Genomic DNA, 14,956 nt, shown 5'->3' on the forward strand with positions numbered 1-14,956 from the left:
TGTGGGATTGATGAAGGGTTAATCAGAAAAGGGGAAGCATGACAGATCATTGAAAGTCGCAGTGCAAGGGCCGGGCTATTGTGGTCCGCCCTTTATGCATTTATTCATTCGTTCCTTTATTCATATTTCCCAGCACCTCTTGGTTTAGACAGATCATCCGGTTCCGGTAGGTAGGAATTATGCTCCTTATTCTGCAGGTGCAGGGTTAAAATCGCAGCAGCATGGTCATCTATACTACCTGAGCTTTCTCGTTGTTTTCCTCAGTCCAGGCTTCTCAAATCAGGGCGCACCCCCTCTTTCCACATCTATTACAAAAACCGTCTCACCACGCGACACTGCAGTCTAAACTCCGTTGAATAAACCGAAGATTGCCTAGCTCCTCAGCAGCACAAAGCGATCGAAACTCGTGAGATGTCACAGTTTTCCTGAATTCTTCCACAGGAATGCTCAGGTAGTGCCTTGAAATGCACTTTGAGTCCATGTTACATCATCATCAGCTTCTCAAGTCACTTAGCAAATTGGCTAAAGTGAGAACGCTGCACAGATATTAGGGAGGTGTTTTCTTTGAATCCTTGTTGGGTCACCAACATTCCAAACTGAGGATTTTAGTGGTTTTCTCAGTCCCTCCAAGCAAGTACCTGAACTACTATGATCTCTTACTCCAAATTCATTCATCATTAACTAATCATCTACAATTCGTAGTTATGTAACCTGACATACTGACAGAATCGTTAATAAATCATAAGTAAATAAATATATCTTATATAATTAATATTGAAAATCATCAATAGTTGAGTGAGCGTCGTTAAATTGCCAACAATCTTGCAAAACACTTATAGAGAGGGGCAGAAGCAGAAAAGTAGCTGCGTGAACAGCGGTTTTGCCGGAGTCATGTTTTCTGGAATGTGATGCCGTCTAGTCCGATAGAATTTTCAGTTCCTTTCGGAGGAACGTATGCCTGCATCTTCAGGGTAAGGGAGTAAGAAAAGCAACCAGTAAGAAGCACGCAACAAGCATTATTCTTCGACCTTGAAAATGGAGACAGTGCGTTTGTCTGAAGCGTCAGTAACCTGATGTTACACTGCGTCGCGGGAACCCAAATTCTACAGAGGTTGCTCCGTCTCCCGTCCCACGTTCCCCCAGGTAACAGATTCACTGAACAAATTTTAATTGTCCCTATATTCATGAAGAGATATCACAAAATTCGTAGAATTCTGAACACCTGAAGCAGGTGAAAATGATGCACGATCCGGGCTCTTTGCCTGTAGGGAAGAGCCCTCGGTCATATTTGATAGAAGAGTGGGAGAGTCATGGTTGAGGTGGCGAAAAGAAAATTCTCGCACTTATCGGGAATAGAACCTAAGCCCTCCAGACAGAAGCCCATTTCTTTAATAACTGAAATATCGCAGTTCATACAATCACTGTCAGTCTGTGTCCATATTGAACAGACCAGATGAACCGTGCAACGGTTCTTCTCTGCGAAGTTCCTTGGAGTCCCCCCGCCCCGATATGCCAGGTTGCGAGCCGTTCCCCTTTCTTTCCGCACAAAGTCTTAGCTGACGTCAGGTCAGTTGACCTTGTCCCCCCCTCTCCTGGAAGCAATGCGAGGTTTCCTGGTTAAGCAGAACGAATGTATCGTTCTCTCTTCCCGATACCTCCGGTCAGGTAACTTCGCTGCTTCTAAATTCTGTGTTTAGGTTGAATTGAGTTTGTGAAATTCTGTTTCGGCCCGTGCAGTATCTGAAGGGGGAAGAGTGCCCTCGCGACCTGATCAAGGTTGTATCAAGTCGCGAGGTTAATCTTGTGTTTGTAATTTGGAAACGCCAGTAAGTGACTTACTGTTGTATTTGGTTTCCTTTTCATCACGACGCCGTGTGGCGTAAGTAAATGGATTTATTTGAAGTTGAGTTGGCTTGAATAGCCGGTCGCCCCTCAGGCGTGTGAATACGAGTGTATATTTCTTTGTGCCCTTAAGGCTTGTGTACCCTGAAGGCTCGCCAGAGTACAATCTTTTCCTAGTAAAATTGATCAATGCCATGAGGCGTGCCTATGCTTGCGTCTGTGCGCTTAGCCACAGAGTAATTCTGTATAAACGGTTGATTATGTTTTGACCAGTGCCTGCCCATCAGGCAGAGTACACCTGTATACCTTTGTTATTAATATACACATTTATTTATATGTTGGAAACGCCAGTCGTATTTGTGTATACTTGGGTTGTGTGTGTTCCCTACTAGTTCAGACTAGCAGATCCGTCCAGCTTGGCCCATAGTGCCGACAGTGGTTTTCCTCTCCCGAGATCCCCTACTCGACCTTGGGGAGGCATAGTGTATCACGTACAAGCAAGTCGTCTTATGAGCCTGTCCCTTACCCATATTGAGCAGGAGTTCACGGGTCTAAGTGGGTAGGAGAACTGGGTTCTCGACCCACAGGGTCAAGGGACACGGCTCTAAGTGGTAGCAGAGCGTGGTTCTCGACCCACAGGGTCAAGGGACTCGACGGCTCACAGATACGAGTAATATTGTGCGAAGAGTACAGATTAGGAACAGCGATAAACGTCACTTCTGTTCCTCCTCTCGATATTTCGCCTTTCCTTCAGGCAGACAGCTTCCAGAGTATTGTGACTTCAACTGTCCTGAATCTATGTTCTCTTACAGCGAGAAATCAAGTGTTACGTTATATTGTACACTTGGTATACATATTTTATTCTTATGATTGTTGGTTCGTTAGATAAACAGAGAATGGTTGAATATATATATATATTGTGACATGTGCGCAAAGCCGAGCCCCCCCCCACACCAGCAGTGACGCGGCGGGTGAGTCAGCGCTCCCCTCCCACCCCTCAGCGGTAACGTAACGCTCGCGTAATAGGCGAGTAATCACCCCGCATCCTGGCAGCTATGCGCGGTGACGTCACGAGCGGAGCCGAAGATAGCCGAGCCCCGTAACCGGGTAACTATGCAAGGCGAATCAACAGCGGTGACGTAACAGGATGACGTGGCACTCATTACGCAACAAGCAAGCACTGCAGCTATATAAGTGAGCTGCACAGCTGGTACCAGTCAGTTCTAATGTGGCTACCAGCGAGTTCTACTGTAGCAGCCGCCTAACACAGTTGTACTGTAACAGTCGCCGAGTCGAGTTGTACTGAGTCAGTCAGTGAGTCCTGGAGCTACCGCCGAGTTAGCCAGCAACTAGTCAGTTGTATTGTGGCATTTTTCAGTGTACCAATTGTGATACTGCAGATAGCAGTAATCGTAAATCTGTAATTTGGGTGATTGTAAGTGCGAATGTGAAATAAAATTCGCTACATCAAATACATCGAGAAGTTATTTGTCGCGATATACGCCCGATACGCGACAATACATACATATAAGCCGACTTGATCTGTTTTTATTCTCACATTCAGTACCATTCTGGTTTGTTACTGTCGTTCGACAGGAACTTAATTTTGGAATATTCTGAAAAATTCATTTTTATAGGGGTGATGGGTTTCCGAATTATTCTGAATTACGTAGGACCATGTGTTGTGCCCTTCTAAACGATCTTATCAACAGAGAGAAGCGTAAAGTTTATGGGTCATAGTAAACCTACGTTTCTTCGATTTCCATGATGGCGTGGAATATAAATTCATTTTAGATGCTCTTAAGTCTGAAACAGACAGAACGGCGCCTAAACAAGAACAATGTGTACATACACCCACCATCATTCATAACAACAATAAGCTCTTATTTCATAACAAAAAATGCTCTGAGAAGGCAGTAGAATTACAGGTTCATTACACGCAGTACCGAAGTGACATCCCTCGAGTTTCCGTTATGTGTCCTTGGCGGGGTGCACAAGGAAATCTTTACGTTTTAACTTTGTTCATTCTAGCTACGTTCCTCTGTTTTGATAATCAAATATTTTAAACCCATTTTGGATGATTCATTGCCGTCTAACCTAAAAATAAATTACATTTATTCCAGTATTAAATCTTTTAAAGTTCATGCCTATGTGGTCTAGTTGTCAGAGTTCCTGGCTACAGATCCAGTGGTCCCGGGTTTGATTCCCGGCGCTACCAGATTTTCGGAGAAATAGTGGTTCTGGAACAGAGTTCACTAAACTTCGTGAGGATAATTGAGGAGCTACTTAAATGGAATAGTGGCGGCTCCATCCTAGAAAACCGAAATTAACGGCCGTGGGGATTCGTTGCGTTGAACACGCGACACCCTCTTTCCACTAAATTTGGCACTAACTTCGCCAACAAGCGGTAGTCGCTCGGTCGGTATAGGTCGCTTGCGGACCAAAGTCACAGTGTTTTTTTTTATATACCTGAGAATTGTCATCGAAAAAAAGGTTTACGAGAATATTTAGAATTACACTAAAGAAATCAGATGTGAGGATGTGAACTGAATTCAGCTGGCTTAGAGCAGGGTTAGGGGGCAGCTCTAATATACTGAACAATAAACTCAAATGTTGCATAAAAGACCAGAAATCTCTTTACCAGCTCAACAACTGTAACCGTTCATTCTGACTGAAGGACTGTTGTGTGTAAATTAAATTTGTATTAACTTAGATTACAAAATCACAAAGAAAGAGATCCGGCAGATAGCCAGCTCTTACACGCGGAAGGGACATAGTTCAAGTTTCGATATGTGGACAGGAAGGAACATCTGGTAATTTCCTGGAATCCTGGCAGTTTCAGCAAAGTCGGAAAGGCTTTGAGAAAATGAGAGCTGACAGCTTGGGACAGCGATAACTTAGGAGTGGGACGGCCGGAGCCTCACACCCTGATCGTAAGGCATCAAGGGGCTGTCGACCTTAGCGTCAGGTCAGCATCTGCCAGAATCACATAGCAGAGCACCATGATTGGGAATTCAAAATTTAGGGAACCTCCTATTTTGAAAACTTAACCAACGGCAGAAGTGGAGGAGTGGATTTCTCTTGGAGTCTGGGGTTCGTGGACCTCAGAATTCAGATAGATGGCAATTCCACCTCGAGAAGTCTTGACACAACTTTCGGCTAAGTCGGACACAAAATTTACAACTACGGCCCTTCCGTAAAGTAGTATAAGTAAAGTCCAAATTAAATGTATTAATAAATTCAGTTGTATTCAGTATGCTGGAAGGGATTAAATGACCATTAAGTGCAACGGTCTAAAGTGTGTGTGTGTGATTGAAGTAGAAAGGTTCTTCCTGCCCTGCCCGAGCCAGACCCGTATAAGACCCGGGATAGGAACTCAGCTCTACAGAATACTAAACAGAACCCAAAGAAACTGAGCGGTGAGAGAGTGGCGACCAACGTAAAGGGCCCAAAGAAGTGAGCGGTTACACAGCAAGTGGCGCCCAACATGGGGCTCGACGTCTGAGCCAAGGCAGGACTCAGCAGAGAGGAACGAACTACACACCCAAGACCCCTACGGCAACAACTACAAGGTACAATCCGCACTTAGCTGGAGAAAGGTCAAGGACGACGGAGCCGAAAGCCACCATTTCAGCTACTACAATACAGCCTATGGACGCCGCAGGACATCAACAACATAAAGGTTAGTGTTCAGGTGGAGATGGCTAACCGCACGCTCAGCAGCCGCACCGTAGCACTGAAGGAAGATGGTGTAGAGTTCTCGGCAGGGGAGAGTGACGGCGATCGGCCTAGTGAGCAGTCAGAAGTATTAGGCAGTGGACGAACGGCTTGAAGGGCTCGAAACCGTCACTATGCAGGTACCAGAGTCAGAAACCCTTAATGCAGAAGTGACAGAGACTGGGTTAGGTCAGAGTGACTTTGTCGAAGTTATGGAGGGTCCTCCGTCCGAAATTTCAATAACCAACCTTAATGATTTGCGTAATCTCTTTGCCAGCTTGCTGTCAGCTGTTAAGTATAGTAACAAGCAGATGCAAGCCCTTCAGAACAATGTATTAGAAAGCAATAAAGCCCTCCAAAGCAAGGTAGAGCCCGTAATTCGCAACTTCAGGAAAGTGTTCGCACAGATATAAAGTCAGAAACAGAAAAACTAACAAAAAGATTGGAATTAGAAAATCAAAAACTTAACAAGGAATTTTCGGAGAGGCTGCATTCTGAAGTCAGGAAATGCTCACACTTAATCAGTCAGGTACAGAAAGACACGGAAGCCGAGCTAGTAGCCATCAAGGAAAACATACAAGTAGTTAGTACAGGGCTAGAAGATCGGTTGGAGCAGCAGAGTTCACAAACAAACTCGATCTTAGAAGAGTGATAGTGAATAGGTCTGGGGTTGACAGTAGTGTAAAACAATTAGATGAGAGAAGTCTGAATAGATATAAAACTGCAGAAGCAGAAAGCCGCTGTGATGGCTGTTATCATAAGGACGCCGCCCGAAATAAAGAATTACTGCTAAGTCGTGTGGAGAGTGAACCGCCAACCCGAATCCATATACCTACTTCCGAACAGGATTTTTCTGGCCAGAGGTCGCTGCTGAAGGCCGACTTATCCGCCCTGATAGAGCAGGTTGCTAACATTAATATCATACAGAAAAAGGAATTATATAAAGTATTAGTAAAGTATATAGGCAGCTTCACGTCTAAACCCGGAGTTTGTAATTTATTTAGCTACAAATTTCAAGTGGAAGCTGACAGGCCTATAGTTGGGTACAACAGACCCATTGCCTTTGCCCTGAGACCAGCAGTCAGACTGCAAATAGAGCAGATGTTAAAGGACGGCATCTTGGAAGCTAGTAGCTCACCCTTCTTAAACCCTCTGACCATAGTTCAGCGAGAAGGGAAGAAGATTAGAATTTGTCTAGACGCCCGAAAAATCAACCAGAATACAGTGCCAGATAGAGAACGTACGCCTCCATTGCATGAGTTGTTGCAGAAATTCGACGGCGCCAGATATATGACGTCACTAGATCTCAGCTCCGCCTATCATCAGGTAGAATTAGATAAGGATTCAAGGAAGTACACTGCTTTCTTATTCGACTCCACAGTTTACCAGTTTAAGAGAGTCCCATACGGTTTTAGGAATTCCTTGCCGGCTTTTATCCGAGCATTGAAATTAGCGTTAGGAGGTGGAACCGAGGGATATGTTGTTTCCTACATAGAAGACATTCTGGTGCACTCAAGGTCCTTTCTAGAACATCAGATTCATCTGGACAGTTATTGGCAGACTTGAGGAGAGGTAGTCAAAAAAAAAATGTCTAGACAAACTCTTGAATGTCGATTGCAGAAAGTAGAGTTCGCGTGGAAAAAAAAATAGGGTACCACTTAACTAGAAATTTGGGGATTTCTTGGATGAAAGTAAGCAAACTGTAATCGCAAGGAGATGATTCGGTTACCTACTTACAAATTATAATTTGAAAGAGTCAGAAGGCATTGCACTAACAGAATAACTAAAGACAGTCAGAGCGCCTGTGTGAATGAGTGATTGTACATCAACGTTGTAAACAAGTTAGTCTAAATAAAGCTTTATTGTAAGGGAGTGAAACTGAAATGTATAGAGAAAGTAAGGGAAGCGAATGCAGGTCGGAATTCATCCTAAACTGAAAGTAGGTCACTAAACCAGACCTGAAAGAGAACCCCCCCCAAAAAAAGAGAGAGACAGAGAGAGAGAGGGAGAGAAAAAGAAGGTAGGATATTAAGTTTACGTCCAGTTAAAAGGACTGGCACAGGATTAACTTTAAATAAAAAGTCTAAATTGATCTCCTAGCGGTTGCCAGGTAGCAATCTAGGCAGAAATGATAAGCAGCCAAGGGCAAAGCAAGTGAAGAGATACGTTGAGAAGTGCAGTGTTGTGCAGTGAAATTACAGTGATGAAAGCATAGAAGTGTATGAACAGAGAGACAGAAATTTACCAAAGTTTGTGTACCTATGTACTTGATTGTACCACTAACTAATTTTAGTATTTAGCAAAAAAAAATTTTTTTGTAGCCTAGTAGTAAGTGTTAGTAGAAATCAAAGGGTTCATTGTCATTGTAGACAACAGACTGATCCCAAGTTATTCCATTTGTTTGTATTACTTAAAGTAGGTTAAGGGCGGCAGTGAAAACGAATCTTTTTCGTTACATTACATTACATTACAGAACAAATATTCGCTTGGGAGGTTGTAACCGTTCATTCTGACTGGAGGACTGTTGTGCATTAATTAAATATGTATTAACTTAGATTACAAAATCACAAAGAAAGAGATCCGGCAGATAGCCAGCTCTTACACGCGGAAGGGACATAGTTCAAGTTTCGATATGTGGACAGGAAGGAACATCTGGTAATTTCCTGGATTCCTGGCAGTTTCAGCAAAGTCGGAAAGGCTTTGAGAAAATGAGAGCTGACAGCTTGGGACAGCGATAACTTAGAAGTGGGACGGCCGGAGCCTCACACCCTGATCGTAAGGCATCAAGGGGCTGTCGACCTTAGCGTCAGGTCAGCATCTGCCAGAATCACATAGCAGAGCAATATGCTTGGGAATTCAAAATTTATGGAACCTCCTAGTTTGAAAACTTAACCAATGGCAGAAGTGGAGGAGTGGATTTCTCTTGGAGTCTGGGGTTCGTGGACCTTAGAATTCAGATAGATGGCAATTCCACCTCGAGAAGTCTTGACACAACTTTCGGCTAAGTCGGACACAAAATTTACAACTACGGCCCTTCCGTAAAGTAGTATAAGTAAAGTCCAAATTAAATGTATTAATAAATTCAGTTGTATTCAGTATGCTGGAAGGGATTAAATGACCATTAAGTGCAACGGTCTAAAGTGTGTGTGTGTGATTGAAGTAGAAAGGTTCTTCCTGCCCTGCCCGAGCCAGACCCGTATAAGACCCGGGATAGGAACTCAGCTCTACAGAACACTAAACAGAACCCAAAGAAACTGAGCGGTGAGAGAGTGGCGACCAACGTAAAGGGCCCAAGGAAGTGAGCGGTTACACAACTACTACTTTCTCAAAGAACACTCCGCTCCACTTATTTAAGGAACAAAAATATTACCTTGCAACCCACAAAGTAACTTAGAAATGAAGTTAAATTTACGGAACTATTGTGCCATGTATTACAACAGTTAAAACCTTAGAGTCAAAATTTAATCAAAATGAAAGATGATCGTGTTCTTCGTGCAACGCTTTACATAAGCATCAGCAACATGAAGCTAGTTCGTGGCACTAAACTGCTAATCTCAGAGGCAATATAGTAGCATAGATGTAAACCAATGTTTACTTCAATCTTCGCTGCGGCCGTTGCAGTACGCATTGGAAGGCATTCTTCTTCAGCCATATACGTACACGTATCTACTTTGGTTCTACTGGCCAATGCCTTTCGGTTCGTCACCTTGCACATTGAACTGTGATGTTACATGTAATGGAATCATGGATTCTTAATACTCGTGACAATACGGATATTAATACATCACAATAATCGTTATTATTAACATTTTTCGCTTAGTGGTGGGTGGAGTCCAGCTGGGTCCACTCGGCACGGCGGCCACTGCTTGGCCTAATGTACCTGCCCCGGGTGATTATGATGATGGAGAATTAAGTGAAATGAAGATTGGCAGGAGAAACCGATATACTCGGGGAAATCCAGCCCCAGCGCCACTTTGTCTACCACAAATCCCACTTGACCAGACCCGGGATCGAACCCGGACCGCCGCGGTGAGAAGCCAGCGACTAACCGCTTGAGCTATGGCGCGGTCTTATTATTAACATAATATAATAATATTTAATATAAATATAGCAATAATAATAGTAGTAAATAGTAATAATAATAAATGGAAATAATATTGTATTATTATTATTTTGCAGATTAGAGTGTAATTCCTAACTAACAAATTATATGACGTTCTTCTGCTGCTGATGTTGACAAAACTGCATTTCACTTGTTGATTTCTTTGCCATCTTGAATCACTCTTTATTCAACGTAAGAATTTTTCTTCGTTAGGTTCCCTGGGTTTTCACTTTGAGCATAGCTGCCCTTCATATTCTGTTCACAGCTCTTACTGCACTCTACTTCCTTAGATCTACGTATTGCTGTATTTTTCCTATCTGTGTCATTCTCGATGCTTGCCTGCTTTTTGCTTACTTCGTGGATATATGTATAATATAAATACAGTCGTAAATGCAACAAGTTATTGTAGTTCTTTATCTTTCTTTTTTCACACTACATGTTTCGGTCGTAACGGGCCATCATCAGGTGTATTTCACTTACGTAGCTGTCACACTGCATGTAATTAAAATTTAAAAACACCATCTTTCTCCATTGTCATTGTTGTGTCTTTGTTGAATTTACGACGGTATTTATATTATACACATAGAAGTGTAGAGTGCAACAGGATGCTTAAATATAATACAATACTTCATGGAGCTGAGTCCTTCTTGAGAAGCTGCCAGTCTCTCAGCTACTCAAGAACGTCCCGACGTTTTATTGTCAGACGCTAACATATTATTATTATTATTTACTGTTATTATTTAATTATTATTCATAATATTTGTGCTTAATGTAATAAAAATAATAATTTCGTAATAATAAATACCTGCTTAAACCTTATCTGTCCATACATTTCTCCCTGACGCCTCTTGTATCTAGAAAATAAACAGAGTTCTATCAGATTTCTCTGAGCAAAATCCGTCCATATCTATTTGGCCTCGCAAACACTTTTTTGACCTTTGGCCTTATTCAAGCAGAGTCCTCAGTAGGCACCGCATCGCAATGATATTGCAGATTAGCATCAGTAATATTACTAAAGCGTAGCATGTGGAGGAATGCTGACTCACACAGCACGTAGGAAACCACTACACAATGTTATCTAGATTTGTCATAGTTCATTTTAATACTGAATATATTATTTCACTACCTGCAACCATATCTACCTCAACGCATCCGAACATGCAACACGACAGATATTATTTACTTTAATGGGTCAATAATGTCCAAACCGGTACGTTAAATATGACTAATATGTTCCAGTTGCGGACAGAAGCCAGATGAATGTGAAGATGCACGTTCATTACAGTTATTACAGAACAATAAGAAGGACCAGGAGGTTGAGACTCAAACCCAACGCTTCTGATGGCGAATACATTATCCCACGGTCATGGAAGAGCATCTGGCTTGATTATGCCACAGAAGTACTTCGTAACACAACAATTCAAGGTTTTGTCCACTTCACATACAACAGGAGACACCCCCTTGAACAGTAAGTTCTTTTTTCTTTCTCGTTTAAACAATTAAAGAGATGTTGTTTTCTATTTATAGATCCCTCTCACAGAGTTCATGTAGTCAACACAAAATTGAAACGACTTTCGCACATTTCATCCTTACGACTTCCTACAAGATGCTAATAAAATATTTAGTAGGCAGTGTGAACTAAAACATTTGGGATCTTTTAATTTTAGACGATATGGGCTTACAATGTCACATACATTAAGTATAGTTAAAGTGGAGTTTTATGAAATATAACCTGACATTTCATCCTCATGACGTGAATAGATGCTACTTGGATGTCTCTAAACAGTTTTTGCTTCATACTCCTTAAAACAGTTAAGTAAGGATACGAACACTCACGGAAAGAAATTTCGGATGGAACATGAATGAACAGTGACCACATTTTTATCATATGTCATATGTAGAGACACATCCTAAATCGAATATAAATAATAATAATGTCATCAGGTAACAATCCGAGATGGGATTGTTGACAAGAATGAGAACTTCTGGTAGGCCTGGCAAGCTGCGTTGGCACAACTAGGCGCACCAGTGCTGTAGTTTCAGAAGCACTCAGTAGAAGATATTCGGGAACTGCGGAGTACTGAGTTGGGTACTGGAGTATATCTGTCACTCAGACACAGTCATGTCAGTTGTGGCGGTGTAGTTCACGCAAGTTTAACAAAATATATTCAGCCTGAGAGAAGTTAAATTTTAGTTGTCTGTGTCGGTGAAAAATAAGACCACTTTATTTCCTTCAAATAAGATGTAAAAGTTCGTAACGATGGTATATTAATAAAATTATTGTGTTCTTGGACAGTATCCATCGTCATGTTTTTTATTTCAAACAGCATTTCGGAGATTGGATTTTGTCTCCGTCTTCAGGTAAAAAAGCTATTCAGATGGTTCAGGAGTTAGTACCTATGAATGAATAACGGATAATATCCAAAAGCACAACAATTATATTATAATCAATAATTTTGAAGCTATTTCGTGTTTTGTACCAAGTAACCCTAGCTTTACTTCATTATAGCCAATCGGCTGTCGTGTGCAATATTCTTACAACTGATATTCCACAATACCTTAACCTCATCTGCCGAAGGCAGATTATGAGGCAGAATCAACTGGGTCGTTGAAAAAGGATTGAATGTGTTGGTTGTATAACGCGACAAATAACTTCACGCCTTATTGGATATAGCGAATTTTATTCCACACTCGCTCATACAATCACAAAGTTTACAATCTCACAACTACTGCTATCTGCAGTATTACAAATACTAGACTGCATACTCTAACCTGGTCAACTCGTAACTCGTCACTGGCCAACTCGTAACTAACTTGAATAGTCTTCGCTGCTCCTTATTTAGCCCCGTTACGGACAACACAGGAAACAGTTATGTAATAGGCACCATTGTTGTCTGACGCCGTGTTTGCCGACAGCCTAGCAACGCTGTCGGGTGTTCTTTACTGCTGAGTAGCAACGGCGGCATCCCGTGTTACGTCACCGCTGGGGAGGGAGGGGGTGTCGTCCATAGCGCAACACGTCACAGTATAATACATAAATAATATTCTGCTCAAGTCTAATTTGTTGCATACGCCTAATGACGGCCAGTCTGGCACACATTGAATGGGATTTCAATACCTATAAAAGCAGTTTCAACATTTAACATCCGTTATTCACTTTTAGGCGGAGTTTGGAATCCCGAGGAGTCAGTCAGTCTTTCTCTCCATACGCGTGACGTAAATGGAGAACCGTTGAATGGATTTCCATGAAATGCGGTACTGGGAAGTGTTACAAAAATTAGTCGCAACATTTTAACTTTGGTCAAAGTCGAATAAAAGTAACGGTCATTTTCCTCGAAGACACATGTGCGTTTCTGTGCATATCTCTCAAAATAGTTATAAGAGCAAAAATATTTCGAACAAAAATTTCTACCGTAAACGAAATCGCATTTTTATATCCAAATACATTTTTCAATAAGTCTTGCGGTTTTCTAGATAATTATAATATGATGTTATTCTTACATATTCTAACTCATACATTCAACCAAATTTGACTAAGTTTGTTATCCTTAATAATAAACGAAATGTAATTCAAACTGAATTTTTAGACCTGAATGTAATATTTAATCAAAGCGGCCTCCGTAGTCTAGGGGTAACATTCCCACCACATGACTCAAGGTACGCAGGTTCAAACCCAGCGGAGGTCGTGGAATATTTAAGGGCGAAAAAAAATCAGAGAATAAGTCCTCCGGGAGGGACTTTAAGCCGTGTGTCCCGTGTCGTAGATTTACGGCACGTAAAAGATTCTCATGTCTCTATGAGACCTCTGAGCAAAATTAGGCAAAGTTTTCCGCCCAAGTGGTTTCCAATGCCTCCAGTAGATGGGGAAGCACCGGGCATCAGTGCCAGAAGAGGGCCGGCCTCGCTGGCAGAATGGGGCTGATAGCGAGCACCAGTACTGGAAGGTTATGGCGACAGTATAAATTAAAGGGGGACGTACAATAGACTACTAGTCGCGGTGCATGGGGAAACCCACACCCTCCAAAAATAATAATAATATTTAATCATATATATCATTAAATATATTGGATCGTGCAGTCGAAATCTACTATTCTCCTTCACAGCAAGAATAAATAGTTCTACATGAAAACAAATGTTTTAATTGTATGAACAGAATATTATATTTAAGTGAATTAAATTAGAGAGTTTCGGTTTAGTTCATGCTACATTAAAATCCGATTTTTTTATTTTTTAAAGCAATGATAGAGTTCAGCACGAAACTTATGCGTACGTCTACATATGTTTACTTTTCTTCTAGAATGTCTAAAAACACTAGCCCCGCGAGTCGTAGGAGGCGACATAAAGAGAACACAGTACCCGGGGGTATAACTGGACCACCCTGTTCTTGAGGGTGTAAATACGGGGACCTGGCCCTATAGGTTGAAGGAGTCTAGAATCTGAGACAGTAAAATATGGTAATGAGTCCCTCGGGACTCGAACCCGAGAATGACTACGCTGGCACGGGCTAGTAGCAACTGTAAACGACAGACCCGTCCTCCCGTTAGGGAGGGCGCCCACAACAACCCCGCAGCTGTCTCACAGTAACAAAAATCTGGTCTTGGGCTCCAGACTGGGTTTGACAGCAAGACAGACTGGCCGACTTACCGTCGGTTGTAATATGACTGTGACTCTGAAATTATTCAGTCGGAGATCGGAGTCGGCGGTTAGTAGTCAGTCTTGAATTGCGTTGTTTTCAGCCGCTACCTAGCAACGATTGGTGAACAAACAGAAAACATTATATGTGCTGTAGTTGTAGTGGTCTATAGAGTATAAATTAGTGAGGTTGTTATAGATATTTTTAGTTAAGGGTTATAAGCGTTCAGTAAATCCAGTTTTCAATTCACACCCAGTGTCTAATCATTAACACCTGAAAATATATATATATACTATACCAACAGTCTTGACAGTCGTGCAATAAGAAACTTACAGTTATTTATTATTCCTTGCCACTACATGTTTCGACTGCATGCTGTCGATTATTGTTAAACACACACACACACACACACACACACACACATATATATATATATATATATATATATAATTTTTGCTAAAATTCAATGCTATATAAAACTATAAAATATGTCAAATAAGTTGGATTAGTTGCATTCGGTCCAATTGTTACGTAAAGTCTATGTAAAACAGGATTTTTCCAAATAACTTATAATAATTACGATATATAAATATATATAAAATCACTCTCGTATCCGATTTCACTTTCTAAAATTATGTTATGTATGTATGTATGTATGTATG

At 41.5% G+C, this 14,956-nt stretch overlaps 1 protein-coding gene across 1 annotated transcript in view; it reads left to right on the plus strand.

Moving 5' to 3' along the window:
• Positions 1–5,542: 5,542 nt before the first annotated feature.
• The window catches only part of LOC117282203, a 14,877-nt gene continuing 5,463 nt past the window's right edge, over positions 5,543–14,956 (plus strand). Inside the window, exons 1-2 of the mRNA XM_033750867.1 lie at positions 5,543–5,640; positions 10,947–11,129. Coding sequence (XP_033606758.1) covers positions 5,543–5,640; positions 10,947–11,129 — 281 coding nt within the window. The remainder of the gene's footprint in view (positions 5,641–10,946; positions 11,130–14,956) is intronic.

The sequence above is a fragment of the Cryptotermes secundus genome, unplaced genomic scaffold (assembly GCF_002891405.2).
Source record: "Cryptotermes secundus unplaced genomic scaffold, Csec_1.0 scaffold856, whole genome shotgun sequence".
Taxonomy (NCBI): domain Eukaryota; kingdom Metazoa; phylum Arthropoda; class Insecta; order Blattodea; family Kalotermitidae; genus Cryptotermes; species Cryptotermes secundus.